Source organism: Penicillium macrosclerotiorum (assembly GCF_028827735.1).
Source record: "Penicillium macrosclerotiorum strain IBT 26536 chromosome Unknown utg000002l_segment0_segment0, whole genome shotgun sequence".
Classification (NCBI taxonomy): Eukaryota; Fungi; Ascomycota; class Eurotiomycetes; order Eurotiales; family Aspergillaceae; genus Penicillium; species Penicillium macrosclerotiorum.
Window position 1 is genome coordinate 3,481,132 of NW_026643082.1, and position 21,919 is coordinate 3,503,050.

General features: G+C 51.5%; 9 protein-coding genes across 9 annotated transcripts; 5 read left to right on the plus strand and 4 right to left on the minus strand.

The window, feature by feature from the left end:
* Positions 1–2,827: 2,827 nt before the first annotated feature.
* Positions 2,828–4,264, minus strand: N7462_002399 (putative Golgi transport complex component Cog5; the record flags this gene model as incomplete). Its single annotated transcript, XM_057074125.1, has 1 exon — positions 2,828–4,264. One exon carries the CDS (start codon positions 4,262–4,264, stop codon positions 2,828–2,830), a length of 1,437 nt encoding a protein of 478 aa, XP_056937766.1.
* Positions 4,265–5,617: 1,353 nt separating this feature from the next.
* N7462_002400 (class II aldolase/adducin domain protein) lies at positions 5,618–6,780 on the plus strand (the record flags this gene model as incomplete). Its single annotated transcript, XM_057074126.1, has 5 exons — positions 5,618–5,888; positions 5,949–6,209; positions 6,269–6,401; positions 6,479–6,647; positions 6,706–6,780. 5 exons carry the CDS (start codon positions 5,618–5,620, stop codon positions 6,778–6,780), a joined length of 909 nt encoding a protein of 302 aa, XP_056937767.1.
* Positions 6,781–7,438: 658 nt separating this feature from the next.
* On the plus strand, positions 7,439–9,436 carry N7462_002401 (amidase; the record flags this gene model as incomplete). Its single annotated transcript, XM_057074127.1, has 7 exons — positions 7,439–7,702; positions 7,756–7,896; positions 7,969–8,239; positions 8,297–8,446; positions 8,502–8,656; positions 8,716–8,865; positions 8,936–9,436. The coding sequence occupies 7 exons, from the start codon at positions 7,439–7,441 to the stop codon at positions 9,434–9,436; spliced, it is 1,632 nt and encodes a 543-aa protein (XP_056937768.1).
* A 687-nt stretch (positions 9,437–10,123) lies between these two features.
* Positions 10,124–12,168, plus strand: N7462_002402 (uncharacterized protein; the record flags this gene model as incomplete). The annotated part of the gene is made up of 10 exons (XM_057074128.1): positions 10,124–10,292; positions 10,345–10,414; positions 10,466–10,575; positions 10,625–10,693; positions 10,748–10,768; positions 10,843–10,873; positions 10,931–11,068; positions 11,123–11,438; positions 11,491–11,776; positions 11,837–12,168. Coding segments are annotated over 10 exons (1,542 nt in total), but the record flags the coding sequence as incomplete, so codon positions are not given.
* Positions 12,169–12,487: 319 nt separating this feature from the next.
* On the minus strand, positions 12,488–13,197 carry N7462_002403 (protein SYS1; the record flags this gene model as incomplete). Its single annotated transcript, XM_057074129.1, has 2 exons — positions 12,488–12,866; positions 12,953–13,197. 2 exons carry the CDS (start codon positions 13,195–13,197, stop codon positions 12,488–12,490), a joined length of 624 nt encoding a protein of 207 aa, XP_056937770.1.
* A 476-nt stretch (positions 13,198–13,673) lies between these two features.
* Positions 13,674–14,168, plus strand: N7462_002404 (cytochrome c oxidase subunit 6B family protein; the record flags this gene model as incomplete). Its single annotated transcript, XM_057074130.1, has 2 exons — positions 13,674–13,898; positions 14,046–14,168. 2 exons carry the CDS (start codon positions 13,674–13,676, stop codon positions 14,166–14,168), a joined length of 348 nt encoding a protein of 115 aa, XP_056937771.1.
* Positions 14,169–14,917: 749 nt separating this feature from the next.
* Positions 14,918–17,864, minus strand: N7462_002405 (putative RNA-binding protein (Nab3); the record flags this gene model as incomplete). Its single annotated transcript, XM_057074131.1, has 3 exons — positions 14,918–16,314; positions 16,375–16,554; positions 16,631–17,864. The coding sequence occupies 3 exons, from the start codon at positions 17,862–17,864 to the stop codon at positions 14,918–14,920; spliced, it is 2,811 nt and encodes a 936-aa protein (XP_056937772.1).
* A 1,665-nt stretch (positions 17,865–19,529) lies between these two features.
* Positions 19,530–20,266, plus strand: N7462_002406 (peptidyl-tRNA hydrolase domain protein; the record flags this gene model as incomplete). Its single annotated transcript, XM_057074132.1, has 3 exons — positions 19,530–19,742; positions 19,802–20,100; positions 20,176–20,266. The coding sequence occupies 3 exons, from the start codon at positions 19,530–19,532 to the stop codon at positions 20,264–20,266; spliced, it is 603 nt and encodes a 200-aa protein (XP_056937773.1).
* A 231-nt stretch (positions 20,267–20,497) lies between these two features.
* Positions 20,498–21,746, minus strand: N7462_002407 (snoRNA-binding rRNA-processing protein UTP6; the record flags this gene model as incomplete). The annotated part of the gene is made up of 2 exons (XM_057074133.1): positions 20,498–21,598; positions 21,657–21,746. 2 exons carry the CDS (start codon positions 21,744–21,746, stop codon positions 20,498–20,500), a joined length of 1,191 nt encoding a protein of 396 aa, XP_056937774.1.
* Between the last annotated feature and the right edge of the window lie 173 nt (positions 21,747–21,919).

Sequence of the window (21,919 nt, forward strand, 5' to 3'; positions counted from 1 at the left end):
GGTACACCGGCACTTTAATGTACTCTATTCCGTCCCATGTCCCGTCTCTCAATCCTGTATACCTTCTCCGCCACGGAATACTCGACTCGCGGGCTTCCGGCCTGAACCTTTTCCCCCCCTCTGCATTCCTCTTCGCCCCTCGACTGTACGCTGCGATGCTCAGTGGTTCCATTGAAACTGGATGCTCTCCTGGCTCTGTAAGAAACCGAAATAGAGTCCGGCGTGACGCCACCATCGGCGTAGATGATGTGCTGCACTACTCCGCTTAGACGCACGCTAGATTGGGGACAGTGGATGCTGAATACATCATGTCGTAGACTGGATTCGTGCTGGAGAAAGACGGAACGTCTTCCTCGAGCCGGTAGTCACGGTATATGCGTGTAGATCGAGCGGGCTGGAGACCAGAAATCCGGATTCTGGGGAGAGAGTGAGGGGGTTGGGGGGGTGCAAAATGGCCGACTCTCATCCTGAAACGCGTGGATACCATTGCTCTAACTTGACGGTAGCAACAGCCGAACCGCTGATCGGCTTTCACTAAAATATCCCCCTCCCATTGTTACGATAAAGGGGAGGATGCAGCAGTCCAGATCAGGATTCGGACCACCTGCAGGGAAAGCGGTACCGAGTCGCGAGCACGCCCATCGCAAAGGCGTTTTCCTAGCAGGACCCAATGTATTCGCAACCTGGGAACCTTTGGCCCGGCGGACGCGGTACATGCATTTTTTTCTGTACAAGAGCCTTTACGACCTTCCAGCGCTTGATTGGCCGAGCGCATGGGCACTGTAAAAAGGACCCGTACCTGTACATGTAGGTACCACTCACTGGCCACAGGCACCCTACCCGCTGCAGGGCGCCACGTCGAGGGCCGAGTCGACCAAGTCCAGGTACCTGCAGGGCTGGGGCTGGGGAGAGGGGTCCGCTTATCGCTCGACTTATCGCGGAAGACGTGAATCATGTTTTTTTCCCCGATCGGCGATCGCGCCTCTCTGACGTCGTTGACTTGTCCCGCCTTCAAGGCCCTCGAATGCTGACTGGCTGGGATGTCCCGATGCTCGGGATCTCCCCTCATTTGTACTTGGTTGGTCTCGTAGTACGTAGGACGGTATATTGCTGTTATATCCTTGCATGTTTGACGGTTATGTCAGGTGCATCTGAGGTCCCATTCCTGAAGAAATCAAGGCGGCTGAAGGCGGGGGAAAAGGAAAGAGAGGAAGCGCAGGGTTGCCTTTGGAGCGGTCAGACTGGTCGAGGGTTTTGCTCCCTTGCACAGATGACAGGTCCAACTGGCAAGGCCGTCGTGTTTTCTTATGCGCAGGGGGCTCTAGTGGGCGGTCGCTCTGCATGGCCGACCGGGAGCATCCATGTATCTCCAGAGAGGGTGGGAGGGGCAAGGCGGGAGGGCGGCCACGTACGCTCATTCCGGATGAGCACAGACACGAAGATACGACGGGGCAAGGGGCTGAGTGGTCCCGCGAGGAGGTCTGATGTCGGTGATTCCATGCTGGGGGATTGGGATGTTGGCAGCTTGTCAGACGGAGAGGCGATGCGTCGATGGACATGGGCGGCTACACTCGGGAGATTTGGGGCCGAGCAGATCCCTGGCCAGGATCATCTTCGGGATTTGGGGAGTGGGAGAAGACTTGAATGAAAGTCAAGGTGCACAGGGAGACAGATAAAGAGAGGACTTGCATGTGCTGGTACCTCTTGTGGTCGAGGGTCCGTGAGATAGAGGTATAGTTGGGACAAAGGTGGAGACACACGGAGAATGTATAGAGGTATAGAAGAAGAGCTGCATACAGCCAGATCGAGAGATAATGGGATCTGGTCCACACCGCAACGATAAGACGAGCAAGTGCCCAGGTACCCGGCCGCTCTTCACGAGCGTGGATGTTCCTGGTCCCTGGCTCTTTGCGTCGTCGCGAACATGTGATTCCTGATTCCAGACTGAACCGGCACAACCAGCTTGGCATCCTCACCTTTGCTCATCTGCTCATCTATTCATCCGCGCATCCGCGCATCGACTCTTTCTTTCTTTCTTTTTTTTTTAACCTGGCAGCCTAGCCAAGTCTGCGCGGCCCTCGTACATCCCTTTCCAGGCCCCCAAGCCTCCAGGCCGCCCAGTTTTTGCCTGTGCTTGGCTCTTCGCATCTGTGGTGCATCGTGCCGGGGCCACCCAATACCCAGATCCCTGCCCGCCCACGCTCCAGCAATCTATTAATCCCCGAAGGCGGAGATACCTTGTCTTGACCCTATACAGCGCGTCTTGGTTATCCTGAGGCCCTAGCGCAAGACCCAGGTCTTGATCGTTTCCATGCTTCGTGAGCGATGCTGAATCCGGTAACCTTGGTGTCACCCCATGGGTTTGGCTTTCTTTTGAAGAGTTACCACGCCGCCTCGGGCCCGGAGATGCCAGGTACCTGGGACATGGAATTGTGTCAATCGGGTTAGCCCTTTCTTTACTTTTTGTTTTCTTCCCTCTCTCCCCTGGTTCCTGGGATAGCTGGTCCGTGGTGCGGGTGCAAGATTCAAGATCGCGGGTGGACCGTGGGTGGGTCTCAATTAGGTTACATACAACAGATGGATGATGGAAAGAGTGCGAGGTTTTATAACGCGGTAGAGTCCACTTTGCGGGTATGAACTACGCAAAAGAGAGAGAGAAATGGAGAGGGGGAGAGAGAGTGTGTGTGTGTGCGTGAGGGAGAGACGAGGGTGCATTCCCTTGATTCGAGGTTGTAACCGTGCTGTGGTGACATCTATATGGTATATGCTACGCTATCGTAGGCGAAGGGAAGCCAAAAATAAAGAATTAAGGGGCCGCGTCCAGTCGTCACCGGCCAATGGGTCCGACAACAGAGCTCACCATTACCGCGGCTTCCCGTTCCCAATTACCCACGCTGACGGTGTCCGGTCCAGACCGGCCCTTCTCGGCCAAGAGACTGGTGGTAGACACATGGGATGCGCGCATCACGCATTCTCTAATCTCCATTTTAAGTCGGTCCCGATTCGACCGGAGTGTGCGAGCAGATACGCCGCCGCGATTGAGGATCTCCTGCACACGTGAGGTGAGAGCAGAAGCCACTGAGCGCCAGTAATAGGACGGTAAGGACGAGGTGTCCAATGCTTGGAGAAGGGGTTGGAGAAGGTTGGTCTTCGTAGCTTCCATCTCGCTCTCTAGGTTCGAAGGGGATTGATCGGCAGTGGCGGCAAAGTTCAGGAAAGGATGATGGGGTGGCTGAAGGATTCTCAGGATAGACTCAAGCGCGACGATGTCCTGACATCGTGCGGAGACCTCGCCGAGCGTGCGGTCCATGGTGGGAAGTTGTGACAACGCCCTGGCCAAGGAATTCACAGATGTCATGATAGCGGTTTGCATGTACCCTTGAAGAGTTGAAAGCAGAAGCTCTGGTTTGTATGTGGAGGCTGTGATGCTTTCCCTAGGCAGCGGAGACAGGAGATAAAGTGTACTAGCAGCCGTCGATAGGCGTGCTCGTGCATCTCGAACTTGCTTGTAACTCAATGGCACGGAGTGACCATTGGAAGCCGAAGTCGAAATCGTAAACCGGTTGATGGCCTGTTGCGCTCTTGATTTCACCATATTTTCGGCTGGGATCACAAATTCGTTGCGCAATGTGCGCATAACCCTGACTCGCTCTAAACCGTAGCCTTCATCGTTTTCGTCTGAAGCCGAGAACATTTGTCGCAGGTTTAGGATGGTATTCGCAGCCCGTTCCAACGCTCGGAATCCCTCTTTCCCTGTTTGCATCTCGTCAGCACCTCCGATTTGATTTTGTCCTGCTCCTGGCCGGCCAGTGATTTCAGCCACTTGACTCTCCAGTTGTCGCCCTAGCGCCAAGCAGCGTGCAACAGCCCGTGCCAGCCGAACCGTCGCCAGTGAATTCTCCGCAGCAATTCGCGCATCGTCAGCAGTCTTCCATTTCTGTAAGACCTCCTTTTGTAGCCGCTCATATCCTTGGGTCACCGATGCGATCTGCGTTCCCGATTCCTTCAAGATACGTTCGCCGGCGGCCGTTTGGGTTTGTGTATGTGATAGCAATGGCAACGCGGACTTTGTTGTCAGGGCGTGGATGTGCGTATCGATCTCCTGGAGATCGAAAAGTACCCTTGACAATGGTGTCGACAGATCCAATGGCGTATCTGTGGCATTATTGGTGCTTTGCACGAGCGTGTTGGCGAAGCCGGCAGGTGAGAAGTCGGGGTCAAGGAAGGCTTCATAATCAATATAGGAAGGTTCTCCTTCGGCCATGTTGAAGGACGCCGGCACTTATAGTGCCCCGTTATATGCAATAATATGTCGGTTTTCGCCAAGTAATACGGTCAGGGATCATATCAAACACGTCCAAGGCTCGAGTGATTAAGGAGAAATCGCGGATTGCGATACGAACGATAGGCAGCGTAAATCGCGGTGGATGTCAATAAGTGCGCTGGGAAAATTGACACTGGGATTGATCCATTCAAGAGATTCAAAAATTGAGACCGATGCTGCTTTCGGGGGCCACAGTCTATCACTTGTGGGCGTGCAGCGAGATTAGATTCGTGTTGGAAGCCAGCTGTTGTGAGCTCCGCGATAATCCCACATGGCGCCGATAAAGATGATCACGTGAAGGCCTTATGCATGATAGGCCTCAGGCTTCAAATTAAAGTCATCCGGTTTAAGTTCGCTTCAGTCGCGATAGTAAACATTGATTTGATCATAAAGTCGATGTGCTTGGTCATTCGACTCGCATGACTCTCTACTATCAAAATTATTTATAACAGGAGCTGACACGGCCCTATCTTTGTCATGATGAAGCTAAGGCAGATGATCAGGGAACGAGCAGTCCAATACGCCATCCATCAAGCACCTTGACGAGCAATTTATGTTTTCTTAATTCAGTCGCACATAATTCTCGGGTGCTGTGTCTCACAGGAATCAAGAAAAGGTCAGCTTCATTCTCAAAAGCGCTAATCGATTGCTTAAAAAATGCTAAGGAGGCTGATGCGGAGAAGAAGCGGCTTCGACAGCAGTGGAAGAAAGCGTAGGGCACGTCACCACCACCTGATCCTACACAGGAATCCTAGATATCGTAAGATAGGGCAGAGGAAGCGCGTCAAAATGGGCAAGCTTCCTGTATAGATGCTGCTGTGATGCGTTGATAGATAGGCGCAGTAGGGCAACGAGGGAATTCTCAGTGTAGGTGCAATTCAGCGCGTGGCGCACGCACAACACAAAAAGCGGCATGGATGGGTATAGGCATTAATGCGGACACCGGCTACCAGGAATTTGACTTCAACCATCGGACTCGGTTGCCAGTTCCATCTGAGCCCAACGGAACTGATGACCAAACGCATTGCTCTGAGCGGAAAAGAATCCTCGGCGCCTTCCTGCCCTAGGGCCGCCTTCCAATGACACACAAGCGGGGTTTGGGGGTGGGGCAATAGATAAGCCTTGGAGAAGACGGCGGCCTCTCCAGTCCTCACTACATTGATAAGGCGGGCTACTTCTTGATATTTTGCTTCTGACTCCTCGCTGTCTATACTGAATTCCCGCCAGGAAACCTCCACTGCAATTGCCGGGACCGCACATATATCAACCGTCTTCTATTATATATCTGCCAACATGACGACTTCAACATCAACCACCACGCAGCAGACTGAGCACGCTGTTCTTCTGGCTGCCGAGGAACAGATCAAGTCAGCTGCAAACGATGTGAAGTTCCAGTCTCTGGCACGCGGCAACCGCCAGGGTACCCTGAAGCTACGGGGTATTCCCACTTTCTCAGACCCTCTTGAGAAGCGCAAGTGGATGAAGGAGCATATGGCTGCTGCCTTCCGCTACTTTGGCAAGTTGGGATATGGTGAAGGTGTCTCTGGACACATTTCTATGCGAGGTAGGTTTCGATAATGTCTCGCGTGAGGTTTGCGGGCGAGCAGCTACTCACGCCGACCAGACCCTGTTCTCAAGGACCATTTCTGGATGAATCCCTTCGCCAAGCACTTTTCGACCATCAAGGCCTCGGACTTGGTTCTTGTCGATAGTGAGGGATATGTTACCGAAGGCGGTGCCCAATTGCCTATCAACGAGGCTGGATTTATGATCCATTCCGAAATTCACAAGGCCCGTCCCGATGTGATTGCTGCAGCGCATACCCACAGCATTCATGGCAAGACATGGAGCTCGTTCGGGAAGCCAATTGAAATGCTGACGCAAGGTTCGTCAAAATATATTGATACTGAAGAATCTATGGATGTTAATCTGTGCTTTTAATAGACGCATGCAACTTCTACGGCCGCGTTGGCATCTACGACGATCACGGCGGCATTGCCCTGTCCCAGGAAGAGGGTCGACAGATCGCCGCAGCCCTAGGAAAAGAGAACATTGCTTGTATTCTGCAGAATCATGGGTGAGCCAGACCCTACCCGGACAAGTCGTTTCAATTAGCTATGATGGCCTGGTACTAACCTGTGAAAATTTCCATAGTCTTTTGACTGTCGGTCGTACTGTTGATGAGGCTGCTATTCTTTATTCTATGCTGGATAATGCCTGCCACTCCCAGCTTCTTGCCGAAGCAGCAGCAGCAAATGGTATTCCCAAGCGAGTCATCAACGATGAAGTGGCTCGCTATACTGCCGAGTTTGCCCAGAACCCCGTGAGTGCCGCCCTTGAACATTGAAAAACAGAGAGAGGACTGCACTGACCTATACAAGCACAACTTTTACACTGAGTTTCAACCTGAGTTTGACTTGGTTGTTGAGGAGACCAACGGAAGAGTATTGCAATAATAGTTCATCAGACCATATGCGTTATAGTAAATAAGTCAAATTTAGTTGGTCGATCTAGGATGTTGATCCAATGCAGATACGATCACAATCACTCTGTCTCACCTCCTATGTCCAGAGAAAATCAAAATGACTTGAGAGGCACAATCTGACAAAATAGAAAATGTCATCTTAATTTGGCCTTTTCACTTTAACTTACAAGATACGAAACAGCTCGTCGATAGATGTGATCTTGGCAAAGGCCTATCATCAGATAATATGAGCTTCAAATCCTACTTGGTGAAGAGGTACCCTAATGTAGGAGATACACAAGCTGAGGTTGAAGACTTCTGAGTGGAGGGGGGCATCTACTCCAACGACCCCAATTTACACCCGAGGTCTGATGTGAACCAACCTACTACAGGCTTCCGATAAGAGCAGTGATAAGGCGCCACAAGGTAATTATATTGTAGCACGGACATATTTTCTGCATAGCTTGGGGTTTGAGAAAATGCATGAGTACTTTTAAGACCCCAAGATGCGGGGCTAGGTTTGAACTTCATCTTTGTCTCCGTCCCTCCTCGTCTCTGGACCATTCTTCAACTGTTCGCGCATTGTCATTCACTTCTGATTAGGAAAATAAGACAAGAGATTTTACTCAAACTTCTCTTCAAACTTTACCATGGCTCTTACTTGGGAAGAGCGCGCAGCTGACAAAAGAAACCGGATCAGCAACTCGATCCCTGAAGAATGGAAGATCAAAGACCTACCTACTACCGATTCAGTTCTGGACTTTCCAAGAATCTCCGGCATGCTATCTTCACAGGAACTTCTCATCACAGAATCAAGTGCTACAGAACTGGTTGAAAAATTGAGCAAGGGAGATTTGAAAGCCGTGGATGTGACAATAGCATTTTGCAAGAGGGCAGCAATAGCCCACCAACTAGTAAGTTGAAAACCATTGCCAATATGTCTTTCATGTTGTTTAACCTTTTTTAGGTAAACTGCTGTCACGAATTCTTCCCTGAAATGGCGATCGCGCGGGCAAAGGAGCTTGATCAATACTTTGAAGAACATCAGAAGCCTATTGGTCCCCTTCACGGACTACCTATTTCACTCAAAGATCAACTACGAGTAAAGGTAAGCCCGATTTTCATTGATTAATTCACTTTGAGAAATTCAACCGGACGGAACGTTGAATTTTATGAATAGGGGCTTGAAACCTGCATGGGATACGTCTCATGGCTAGGGAAGTATGACACAACGGAATCTGTCCTAGTAACCCTTCTCAGAAAGGCTGGGGCCGTTTTCTATACCAAGACCACTGTACCACAAACTCTGATGGTCTGTGAGACTGTAAATAATATCATTGGAAGAACACTGAATCCACGCAGCAAGAATTGGTCATGCGGTGGCAGCTCAGGCGGAGAGGGCGCTATGGTTGGTCTCCGTGGTGGTGTCATTGGAGTAGGGACTGACATTGGTCTGTTGAATTGCCATACCTATAAGCGCGTATTCAGCTAATCACTTTTTTAAAAAGGGGGTTCTATCCGTGTTCCATCGGCATTCAATTCCCTTTACGGCATCAGACCGAGCCATGGCCGAATGCCTTACGCAAAGATGGCGAATAGCATGGAAGGCCAGGAGACTGTGCATAGCGTAGTAGGCCCAATGGCGCATTCGGCGGCAGGTTCGTGTGTATTATATCAACATACTCAACCAAATTTGATAACTCATCGTCACAGATCTGAGATTGTTTCTCAAGTCTGTCTTGAGCCAGGAACCATGGAAATATGACCCCAAGGTTGTTCCTCTTCCTTGGCGATCTGCAGAAGAGGATTATATCGCATCGAAGGTGTCCAATGGGTTGGTATTGGGATACTACTCTTGTGATGGTCTCGTAAGTTACAATCAAGCTTACCATTATTATCAGATCTTGCTAATTCTGTCTTCTTCAAGGTTCTTCCTCACCCCCCAATTTTGAGAGGAATTAAGACAGTTGTCTCGGTTTTAAAACAGAACGGACATACTCTTCTGCCATGGAATCCCTATGAGCATACATTTGGGCATGATCTCATCAATGACATATATGCTGCAGATGGAAACATAGTGAGTGTAACAGTTTAATATGGATGCATTTAAATGATTTATGGAGACTAAGACTCACACTTGATTTTAGGATGTGTTCAAAGACATCAATGCCTCCGGCGAGCCCTCGATACCAAACATCAAAGATCTCCTGAACCCAGACAAAAAGCAAATAGATATGAACCAGCTTTGGGATACACATCTTAAAAAGTGGAACTATCAAAGGGAGTATCTAAATAAATGGCGTGAGCTCGAAGCCAGTCTTGGTAGAGATATGGACGCGATAATTGCTCCTATCACTGCCACGGCTGCTATACGTCACAACCAGTTTCGATATTATGGTTACGCCTCAGTGATCAACTTGCTTGATTTTACCAGTGTTGTTGTGCCGGTGACATTCGCAGACAAGAAGCTTGATCCCAAAAATGAGACTCACCAACCGCTTAACAAGACTGATGCAGATGTACAGGCTGAATACGACCCTGATATATACCATGGGGCCCCTGTTGCTATCCAAGTTATCGGACATAGACTAAGCGAAGAGAGAACATTGGCTATCGCAGAAGAAATTGGTAGACTGATTGGGAATTGAGTTCTTCTAAGCCCAATACTGGTCAGGCCTGCTTAGAAAAATGACACCTCGAGCTGGCATTTTTGTTGTTTTGGATAGCATGGCTTGGCCTTAATTTTTATAGTTATGATTGAATTCGGTTTAATGAACTTGTTTTTATTCTATTTTATTTCTGGGTCAGCATCACTTTTTTAACGACAATTGACGATGACCGTTCACCTTCACATGTACTCCTTGACCTTTACGTAGTCAATGATATTTTCTCTCATGGAGATATATAATTTAATTGCAGCCGATGCTCAATCGTCCATAAGAATAATCGAAAGGAGTGAAATGTGAGTATCTAACAGTAAAACCTCCTCTTAATTGAATTGATTCTCCCTCATACTGTCATGGCTTGCAAAATATTCTTATGTATTCCAGGGAGATTGGCCCGAGGCCTGTCAGTGTATGGTCAGGATCGGCTTACCGAAAAAGGTTAGATAATGGGATAATAGCGGAACAGTGAACCCACTCATCTGCCTATGTAAGAACTAGGAAGCGGAATTACTCTTGTAGTTGAGAGGGGAAACAAGCAAGTACTATTGAGAACTAGGGAATGGACCTGCCAAGAAAGTGGGGGTACAAGAAGCTGGGGTATAATACTACCCAGGCTTTTGTGCTACCATCCCTTCTTAATCCCTTTACCCCTCCGCCAAACCATTTTAGTTCAACAAATTGACATCCATGGCTACCAAATCGAACCTAGAGAAGCTCGACGAGCAAGCCACGCACCTTGAACTAGCTCCTGCAGAGTATAAAAAGCTTCTGCGCAAAGTTGACGCACACATTATTCCCATACTAACGATACTCTATCTTCTGAGCTTTCTGGATCGAGGTAATGCGCCACCCGATTGTTGATTTTGAAAACTCCAAACTAATCGAATAAGGTAATATCGGCAATGCCAATGTCCAAGGCCTTTCCACCTCACTTGGCTTAGTTGGCCACCAATATAATTGGTACGTGCCAACCCAGCCGGCTAGAAGCTTAATCTAACGATTACCTGACAGGTGTTTGACAATATTCTTCTTCCCATATTCGTTCCTTGAGCCTGTGTGTAATTTGCTGCTTGTGAGACTCAAACCTAGCATTTGGCTCCCGTCTATTATGGTCGCTTGGGGTATCAACCACAGCCGAAATAAACAAACATTGAATACTGACCACAATAGGGATTGTTACTACATTGACTGGGATTGTACAAAACTATACAGGCTTGATGGTTGCCAGGTTCTTTCTCGGTGAGGCTGTTCGCTACCAGGTGACAAATTATACATATTGCTAACCCCTCGTAGGCGTGGCGGAGGCAGGACTATGTATGACTTTCTGATGCCATGAAAACTATAAATTACGCTCTATCTTAATGAGTCTAATTTCTCAAATTCTCTAGTTCCGGGGTTGGCATTTTACGTCTCATTGTGGTAAGTTCAATCCCATTCGTGATATTGGGCTGTTTGTATGGAACTGACAACAAACAGGTACCCACATGCTGACGCTCAATTTCGACTTGCTCTGATTTTTGCCTCCGCTTCAATGGCCGGCGCATTTTCCGGCCTTCTTGCATATTTGATAGTCAAAATGGAAAATGTTGGCGGTCTTGAAGGTTGGCGATGGATGTAGGCGAAGCATAGATGTTTCCAGCCCTGACATTGAATACTAAGATTTGATAGTTTTATCTTGGAGGGCTTATTCACTGTCATTGTCGCAGTTGTTTCTTACTTTTTCGTGTGGGATGAGCCGGCAACTGCAAGCTTTCTTTCGGATCATGAGAAAAATGCGCTTCTAAATGCTCTACAACCGATCCGAACGGAGAGTTCGACGACTGCCCAGCTGGGCCATGGTCATTCATTCAAATGGAAACACGTCCGTGCAGCGCTTGTGGACTGGCAGGTGAGTCTTCATATTTGCAGTGTAGAACGGGGTCCCAGGTATGCTAACGAGTGCTCTCCAAAGTTGATATTCCATTGTCTTGGATATTGGGGAATGGTGAGTTGCAGTCTTCCTGATATAAAATATGAACCAAACTGACGATAAACAGGCGTGTGCTGTCTACGCCCTATCCTTGTTTCTCCCGACGATTATCAAAGGGCTTGGCTACACCTCTGCCAATGCGCAATTGCTAACGATTCCGGTCTATGCGGCTGCAACGATTGCTTGTATTACTGTGGGCTATGTATCGGATAAGACCGGCCGGCGAAGTTTTATCACATTTATCTGCTATTGTGCCGTGATGGTAGGATACCTGATTGCTGTGGCACCGGCCAAATTCATCCCTGCCTTGACATATGCTGGTTGTTTCATCGCGGCGTGCGGGATCTACCCAGGTAGGCAGAGAATGCGCCAAATAAGTACCATTATGGGCATCACTAACTTAAGTTTACCAGCCATTCCTGGCCTGCTGGTATTATCCTCCAACAACTGGGCCCCTAATGGAAAACGAGCCGTGGGCATGGCTATCCAGATGGGCTTCGGAACCATGGGGGGCGCAGCTGCTTCTAATTTTTACCGCAGTTCAGATGCCCCCCGATACCGTCTCGGGCATATCTTGGTACTCGTGTTTACTGTTCTGGGATTGATAAGTATGAGTTTATATTATATTGTCAGCGCCAAGGTGAACGCCAGGAGAGATGCCGAGGCCGACAGGGCCTCCCGGTACACGGACGAGGAGCTGCTGGATATGGGCGATAAAGCGCCAAATTTCAGATACAAGCTTTGATGCTAAGTTGCAGGGGTTTCTTGCTGCGGCAAAAGAACTAGATCATGAACGGAGACTAGCAGTCTCCAGAATAGATTATCGCGATACTATATTGGACACAAAAAAAGGAGGATTATCCATTCCCATCATCTTCGGGACAAACGCCATCTATAGAGATGAAACCGTGACAGGGTATACAAAAGGAGGGAGATGCATGAAAAGGCGGCTAGCTTAGCATCGGCACCAAAAGAAACTTGTACCTAAATGGTACCTAAATAAAATCATAACCCAATAAGGAGACAGAAGAAGGATATTCGAAAGGGTGCGGCCGTGGTATCTCTCATACAGCACGTTCACCAGTTTCCCTCATATCGTCCATTTCGTATTCTCCAGCCTGAAGGCTGCGCTCACGGCCGCGGCCCCGACCAAAGCTGGACTCGGCCTGACTATCGGCGCCATTTGTTTGTGACGACGAGCCTTCCTGGCTGCTGCTCCCAAACCCGCCGAAGGTGATGGGTTTGAGTTCTCGATGCTGGCATGCCCACATGCCGAGAAAGGTCATCATAGCAGCGCTGGAAAACTGCAGAGCCCACCAAAGCAGGTTTGTAGGGAGAGAGTGGGTGTAGAGCGTGGTGGCAATGAGATGCAAGAAGTGAATCGTAAGGGCGAAGTCGGGGACTAGTTTGGAGCGAGAAACGAAAAGAAGAAGAAAGATAACGCTGTAGACGTTACAAGCTAGTCAGCCAGAGACTTGGTAACCTGGAAGGAGTTTGGTCCCCATTCCAAAGCGAGCTCGGCAACTTACCTGATGAAGCAATTCAACATCCAAACCAGTCCAAGCATCCACCCAACCGTCGTGTCACCCCGCAAGTAATCCCATCCAAAAACGAGGTTCAGCGAGAAAGGTGTGCCGTAGACAACCGTCGTGAAGAGAATGAGAACCGTGGCGCAGACATAATAGGCCGCTTGGAGCAGGACGATCTTGCGGATGATTTTCAAGGGCGGGAGGTCAGTTCGCGACCCCGCTGGAAGACGCCGGCGCCCGGGCATCAACTAGAAAGCCAGGGGAGAAGCTCCCCTTTGCGACCTTTAACGGGAAGAGTGGTGGTCCCGCGCAGTGCGCTCCGGTGTCGAGGCGAGGAGGCGAGGAGCCTAGAGCGGCGGAGCACACATGCGATGACGATCAGATCTCACACCAGGATGGACCACACCAGCCACTGGGCTTTGTGATCGAGTGTGGAATAGCAAGGAATATTCGGGGTAAACGGGGTAACAATAGAAGCGTCTCGTCGTGAAGAAGTTGGGAGAAAGGAAACGGGGCACTGTTGCGGCGACGATCAACAGTCTTGGCACTGCCGAGTCCGCGGGAGCAACGACCAGCAATGACCGACTCCGTCATCCACCGCTGTACCACGAACCCCACGGCCAAACGCGTTTCCACTCCAACTCCCGACCAATCTCACCGCCGAATACCCCTCTCATTCCTTCTCTCTACTCCTCGAACCGATCTCAATTCACCCCCCAACATGGGCTGGCTCCCTTGGTCTTCCGGCGACTCCAGCAAAGCCTCTGACGGCGGCCGCATTGCCCCAGATCGGACGAGTCGCGCTCGTTGCTGGGAGGGCCGCGACGCCTTCTTCGCCTGCTTGGATCGAAATGACATTCTCGACGGCATCAAAGATGACAAGGCCGCACGACAGAAGTGCGCAAAGGAGGTTGCGGAGTTCGAGGCAGCTTGCTCGAAAACTTGGGTACGTCTAATTTGCGCTTATGGCCCTGAAGCTTCTTTCTTTCGAGTTCGGGTTGCCAAATTATAATATTATTCCTTCTGAATTCTCTGCTATGTGGGCATGACATGCATTGGATGAAATGAATGCTGATATTGGTCGCCTCTGTAGGTCAAATATTTCAAAGAAAAGCGGGTGATGGAATATAACCGGGACATGACCATTGAGCGCATTAAGAAGGAGGACGCTGCCACGGTACAGGAACTGAAGTCCCAAGGCTGGAAAGCTAAATAGATGGCTTGATGAGCTGGTATCAAATGATTTACCCTGTTACACAATGTACCATATCCACTCCTCTCACGGTTTACACGAGCCCGTCATTTAATGCTGCCAAAAACAATCGCAATGTGAAATTTATCAACTCGCATATCAAGAGCCTTGTTATTAGGGAATATATCAAGAATCACAGCCTATTTCGTGAGCTGGGCTTACTATGTCACCCGAGCAAAGAGAACAAAGCTGTATATACAGAGCATGGCTGCTGGAGGAAGTCTATGAATAGAGAAATGCACACGATAGCAACATCAAAAAAATATGTTTATAAAACACAATGTCCTATAAGAACAGTGTCATATTATATCCACCTTGCCAAAAAGCTTGTAGTTGGAAGCTGTCAGCAAGAGAAAGCCCTCGTCAGAATCGCCGAGATGAACTGGGGGAAAAATAAACAACAACTCCGACCTAGAAACCACCTTCACCCTGAGTATCTAGAATCTTGTTACCCTAAGAAGCCCCTGCAACTGTAAAATGAATAGGAAAAAAAAAAAAAAACGCCTGTCTCTGCAAGAGGCTGGAAAAAAAGTCCAGCATGAAAAGATATGTAACTGTGGGAGCGTGGGAAACGAGAACAAAAGACGGCGAGGAAATTAGCCACCGCAGTCCATGAAAGCCGATAGCAAGCAAACGCCAACCTGCCAAATGACAAAAAAGAGTCGAGATTTAAACTCAGCATAAAGTGATGAAGAAATAGAAGAATCGTTACATCATTGTTTCCATTTGGTCAGTTGGTTCATGATGTTCTGGACGTTTGAACCAACAGGACCTTGTCCCTGTGGCTGTTGATTTCCGAGACCCTTGGCCAAAAGCGAAAGTAAGTTTGGGTCAGAGACCATCGGAGCCTGTGCCACAGGAAGATTTGGAGGGTGTAGGGTGAAAGGTGAGTGCGGAATTGGTTGTTGTGGGTTATGTTGAAGCGGAGGTCGAGTGGCGTTGGTCAAGAGACTTGCCAGATCTGCAGGGGGTGGCGGATTGGGGGAGGAGAAGGGGGATTGAGTTGCCGACACTGGCTGGGATTGAGGGCCCGGGCGCTGCTGGAGGGCCGACAAGAGAGACTGGAGGCTAGGTCCATCCAAGGAGCCGATGAGGTTGGCGATGTTGGGAGGATTTGTGAGGGCGGGCAAGGTTGGTTGAGCCATGGGCATGGCCTGCATTGGAGGCACGCCGAAAGCCGGGTTGGGTACGAAAGTAGCAGGTGGGCCTCGTTGCATAGCCTGGGCTTGATGGAACATGACTTCTGCGGCGATGTTGGGGTCGACTTCCGGATAGTCTAATTCAAAGTTAGTGACTGTAGCAGAGACGAGAAAGCCAGAGGAGGGTCGATACGCACCACTGAACCGAACATTCTCTGGACCGGCACTTCGGTCGAAAATCTGGAGAGGGATTTTGCGAGAAAATTGATTGGGACGAGAAAGTCGCACAACGGCCAGGACGCCTTCAACATATTGACGGTGGACTGCTGCCCCGAGTGGGATGCGCGGACCTAGCACAAGCACGTCTACCCGCAAGCCACGGTTGCGAAAGGCATTCTCCACGTGAAGAATGAAGTTCCTATCCGACAGGTCAGTTATGGGGGTAATCAAATTGACATTGGAGAGAACTGACCGATCGACTTCCTCCAAAACAAGGATTTGGACCTCGGGCACATCTCGCGATGCCCGTCGAGGCACGGGTAGATCCGCTTCTCCTTCATAAATCCCACGGGGTCGTGGGCTAGGGCTGCGATACCGCCGATCGCGGGCATACGGCGAGCGTGGAGAGCGGGGGGAACGGGAGCGTCTTCGGTCACGACGGTCAAATCTTTCTGGAGTCCTGTCACGGGAGCGATATCCATCCCGAGGGCGGAAGGGTCGCGGAGAGGGAGACCGCGGAGGGCGATAATCATCTCGTCTGCGGTGTGAGGGCTCATCTCGGAAGTCGCTGAATGGCAACCGGTTGGACTCATGAGGTCGGTCATAACGGTCGCCGGCAGGGCGTGGATTGTTCCGCGCAGGTCCAGTGCGGCTGAATTCGGGGGATCTTGAACGGCGGGGTTGAGGCGCCCGCGACGGCTCATTCGGGCCGGGTCTGGCTGTAGATCGCTGCGGTTTGGAAATTTCAAGATCTACTTCTTGTTAGCGGTCGGTGTCTGGCGGGATGGACGTTCCGTTCTCGTAGCACTCACGAATCTTTCGGCCTCGTACCAGAGCGCCCTGCTCGGCCTGCAGTGCCGCTTGGCAGGCACCTGCTTCCAAGAACTGTATGAAACCATAGGCTTGCTTGATCGATATTTGGGCCAGCTTCCCGTACTTGTGGAAGATATGGAACATGTCTCGCTTGGTCACTCGTTCGGTGGGGAGGTTGCCTAAAAGACATCACGGAAAGATTAATTCACTGCACGAGCAAGGTCATTTAAGGAATTGCCATGGGGAGGTACGGACCAACAAAGAGTCTGGATCCGACGGGGAACCGATCCCAGAGACCCTCGGTCACATAAACCCTTTCATCGTGGAGAAACTCGTCATATTTCTTTTGCACCTCAGGTCCCCAGGGCGAGTCGTCATCCCCGCCCTTCCCGGTACGCATGGCAGGCTTGTCGCTGCGGCCTTTCTTTGACGCTTGGGCAAGCGCCTCGGGGGAACCTCGCGGTTCCGGCGCCGCGGGAGGGGTCTGTTGGAAGCTCGGCATGGGTGGCGGGGGCAGATTACCCATACCGGACTCCGTACCTGGGGCCGCGACCGGTGGGACAGTGGAAGGGAAGGGTTGATGGGCATTGTTACTGGAGTGTGCTGCATAGGCGAGGGGGGGTGCAGCGGTGGGGGCGGAAGGGGGTTGATGATAGGCGAAGCCATCATTTGGGGCGTAATCGGAGGGAAGGGAGGGGTCTTGGATAGTTGGGCGGGCAGGGAGATTTGGAGACTGGGCATCCAGCGCTGCTTGGGGATCGGACCGCAAAAGCTTGTCCGTCGGTGCTTGATGGAAGGACGAATTGTCCGCTAGAGGGACGGCCCCGGAGGCCGCAGCAACAGAGCCCGAGGCCGCGGGTGGTGCTGGTGGACGCGAGAGATTATCCAGAAGGGTTTGGAAGTTGACCCCGGCCGTGGGCGCGCCAGCCCCCGCCTTGGTCGCTCCCTCGAGGTGATCGGGCACCCTCGACGACTCGACCGGGTAGCTGGCATTGTCTAAGTCGCTTGCTGGGACGAAGCCCTGCGGAGCCGGGACAACCGGGGATGCATGGGAAGGGGTGGGATGGGAAAGAGGGAAGTTTGCGTTCATGTGTCCCGCCTGCTGGTCCATCCCAGGATTGGTAGAGTAGAAATCCACTGCCGAAGCAGCCATATCATTCATCGGCTGGTCCGTCGGCGGCGGCTGCACACCGTGCACGCTATCTGGGATCTGCTGCTGCTGCTGCTGCTGCTGCTGCCGCCGCCCGGGTCCTAGTTCCTGGCCCTCTTGAGGGGCTCCTGACCATCCATCCTGTCCCTGCTGTCCCTGCAACCGCGTCTGCGCGTAAACCGAGTGTTCATAAGTGGAGGTATCGTTGAAGACGGGGTCCATTTGATTCTCGAGGACGGGGATATTGGCTGGCTCCGGGATATGGAGTGGGCGTGGGCTTTCCGGAGTCAGTGTCTTGCCGCGGAAGTGAAGCGCTTCATCAGGGGGACTGGGCGTCATGTAGACGAGGAGGTGGTCGTTTCATCTACAAAAATGGTGGTAGACGGGGAGGGAAGGGGAGGGTAGATGAAGGTGTTGGAGAGGATTGGGTTTGAAGGGGGGGGAGGACCAACGCCAGGTGAATTTTCGCAATCGCAAGCTAAGGTGGGGCGATGGGATGGACTGGGCCCGCTGGATTTTTTTTAGGTGTAAAGTTTGGGACTGGGCGGTTGAAGGGCGGTCAGGGTCCCCCGATATGGCAGATCTGGCCGAGCGTCAAAGAAGCCGAAGAGAGCAGGTGGAGAGAGAGCGCAAGAGAGGTGGGGATTCAGGACGAGGTCGGGGGGTGAGAAAGAAAGAGCAAGAGAAAAGGAGGCTCTCGGAGGGCAAAGGCCGTTTAATCAGGCGATCGTGAGACAGGCGAACTGTCAGGCCCGTGGGTTCCTTTTGTCAGAAGAAGCATGACTCGTAGGACTAGCAGGACGACGAACTGGAATTATGGTGACTTGCCGGGATGCACGTACAAAGGACCCGCCACCCGGTCCGTTCAGAACCGTCGCGTATCGTGTATTGCGGTATTGAGAACCAGGGTGCAGACTCGGATCTTCTGGCCAATGGTCTGGGGTTGACCCTCCATCGAGATGGTGTCCTGGACACTCAATCACTCAATCGCTCCATTAACTACTCATTGACTCAATTACTCAATTCCCCTGTAACACGCAGAGCTCCTGAGTCCCCGACGATCAGTGTCCAGGACCGGTTTTCTCACGGACATTGCTGCCTCTCCCCGCCCCTAGTACCCGCCAATAAGAACTATAGAGGAAAACCCATGGGAAGTCTGCGCCTCTCAACTCAGTGGACGCGCCGCAATTTCGAAGAAGGGGAAGCTAAAAGATGTAGGCCTAGTGCTTGTTCCCGTGCCCCACCACTTTGACATTTACACATTCCTTTACGGGCTCAGAAACGGGAGGTTGGTCGTATACTCTCCTCAACTTGGGGGGAAATAAACAGATTTCACATCGGGACCTCCACAGACCAGCATTAGCTCTCCATCCAAGAGGTACTCTGCTACGCCTCGTATGCAAACACGGACACTTTGCGCTGAAAACATGACAAGAGGGTCTGACTATTCTACATAGCATTGTCCACTATAGGATGTTTGCTTCTTCAACGCCGTGCGCAACATCTCGCCGTCAGACGATACCTTCGATACCGAGGGTTTGATAATCACTGGTGCGGATAAATCAATGGATGGATCGGAGTCGTTTCTCGTAACAAATGGAGAGTTCGGGAAGAACCCTCTAAGCAACAAAGTACAGATCATATACAGAGTCCATATACACAGTCCATGTAACCGGACGGAGCCGTGCCGACGGAGGGCGGGGTGCATGATCATTTCTTCTCCTGCACCTCTCTGCACCTCTCTGCGCCTCCTGCATTCCTTCGTCTAGCTCGGGGTCCTAGAAGGCTGGTGGGAAAGGCAAGAAGTTTTAGACTGGGCAATTAAGTCGGGAACCTCCTTTCCGCGGCAGGATCGTTGCAATTAGTCAGGACATCTCCACCAGCGTCCCTCCGTTAACTTCTGCGGCTGTACTTTGGACGGAGTACACAATCTCCCTTTCCCCCCCAACCCACCTCCAACTGGAGCATTATTTATTGCTCGGAGTCGGGCAGCAGGAAAACAAAATGCCGCTCCCATGGCGGTCATGCGCGCTTCGCTCCATTCGCTGGATCCGGCCGTTTCCCTTTGGGCCCCGGTGGGCGTCGCGGACGGGGTCATCTGACCAGCAGGAACTGGAGCTAGCGCGAAGGTGGCTGAAGAACTTCGACTCCAATTCCATTCCCCGCCAGGTTGGCGAGCTCTCCTTCAGCCGTTCAAGCGGACCGGGCGGACAGAACGTGAACAAGTCGGTGCAAATCCGAAGCGCTCCGGTAATATCTGCAAGGCTAACGTCGAGACCGTGGGGGCCCCTGCCTCCCGAAACCCCCCCAACAGAGTCAATTCTAAGGCGACCTTGAAAGTGCCCTTAGTGGAGCTGTTCCCGCTGGTGCCACGGTTGCTACACTCCCCGCTGCGCACCTCGCGCTTTGTCTCCGAGCGCTCACAAACGCTGGTGATCCAATCCGATGAGTCGCGCCAGCAGTCAATCAATGTCGACTCCTGCTATACGAAGCTCTACCAGCTCCTGGTCAGATCGGCCAAGGAGGTTATTCCCGGCGAGACCTCCAAGGAGCAGAAGGATCGCGTACACAACTTGTAGGCCCGTTCCAATGCACTCCACTGGCACTACCAACCACATTGGAAGTCGATCTCCTAACCAATGACAAACAGACAACGGGCCCAGAACGAAGCTCGTTTGAAGGACAAGAAGTTTCATAGCAGCAAGAAGAGTAATCGGCGGGGAAACAAGTACGATGATTGATATGGGGGGGGGGGGGGGGGATGTGGCCTCCCCTCTAGGGGGTCAATTTACCGCTCACCTACCTGCCTACAGAACTAATATTCACGATACCAACAACAACATTAGAAATTAGAAACAGATAATGGGAATTTTCGAGGGCCCCTCGAACATTCTGCTTTTTTTGATTCATCATCCAATCCCAAACGCCTCTCAAGTGCTATATCAAACAAGGTACTTCGGGTATGCCTCACATTACGCTTTCGATGAAACTCGTTCCGCATTGCGCATGGTCGCCACAACGACCTTCTTTAAGGCAGGATCCAGATCCTCCGTGTTGGCAATTGGCTGTAGCCAGCTCACTACCTCCGAGGCGAGATCGCTGGTCATTGAGCACTCCTTCAGGCGGGCCAGCGAGCTTCCAAGGGCGCGTGGGAACTCCGGTGACGTGACCATCACACCCGCGGTCGGAAACTTGATGTAACAGATCTGCGTACGGGGGCTGGCGGGCTTGTGCGTCCGCATTGTCTCCACCACGTGTCCCAGAATCTTGCGCAGACACGGAACATCTGGGAACTCCAATACCATCGCGTAAAACTCGGCCCCGAACCGGTCATCCTGCTGGAAGTTTTTCATGGCAGCGTCGAAAATGGCTTGCGGGATAGCCCCCGTCAATGCGGGTGTGGCATTCAGGGTCTGTAGCGCTTCTTGGTCCACCTCCTCGTCCCCCCGGGTAGGATTGATGTCCTCAGCCGTGATTTTTGGTAGCGCAATCATATCGGCATCGGCATCGGCATCCTCCGTTGCCGTTTCCTGGGCGAACTGGGAGCGGCTGGCCTCGTCCAAGCCCAATATCCGTTGGCGGGCAACCAGCTTGGCGATGTAGATCAATTCCAACTTGGCATACTGGATCCAAAGCGACCGGACACTCTTGCAGAACCGTAGGCCTCGCTGCATATAACTTCGAGCCTGCGACATGTCGGCGTGGTCGTCAAGTACTGACTTGGCGGCGTAGATCCATAATTCCGCACTGGTCGGATGGAACCGTAGCGCATCGGTGAAGATGTTGGAGAGCTTCTTGTGGGCCTTTTGCTTGCGAGCATATTCAATGTACTGAATCCAAATGTTGAGATCGCCGTGGAATTTGCGAGTGGCTCGGTCGAGGATGAAGAAAATGCGACGCTGACCGCCGTGTCCCGCGGACCGAATGCCGAGGCGCTTGACTCGCTTTTTACGGAGGGACTCGAGGTTCATTTCATATTCGACATATCGCACGAAGTCGATCGGCGCTGCGCCCCGCGAGTTGAGTTTGTGTTCGAAGTCGGACCGCTTCTTGATGATCGAGGTGATTTCATCCTGGTAGATGAATGTTAGCTCGTAACTCCACTCCACCGGTCGCCAGTGGCGCACCCACCTTGCTGAAAATCTTCTTGCGCTCGTATTCTTTGAGCTCTGGTACGGACTGCTCGAGGAAGAACCGGGCCTTGTCGGTTGCGGCGGACATGGTGGACAGAGTGCAGGGTCAGAAACACAGGACGATCACAAGAAAAAAAAGTTGTCGGCATCCCGCATGGACCAAAGCACCGACCACCGGGTCTGAGCTAAACCCGATCGGGCTAGACGGGCTAGGCGGACAACAAGGACACTCTGGAGCACCGGCGGATCCGATGTTTTCCT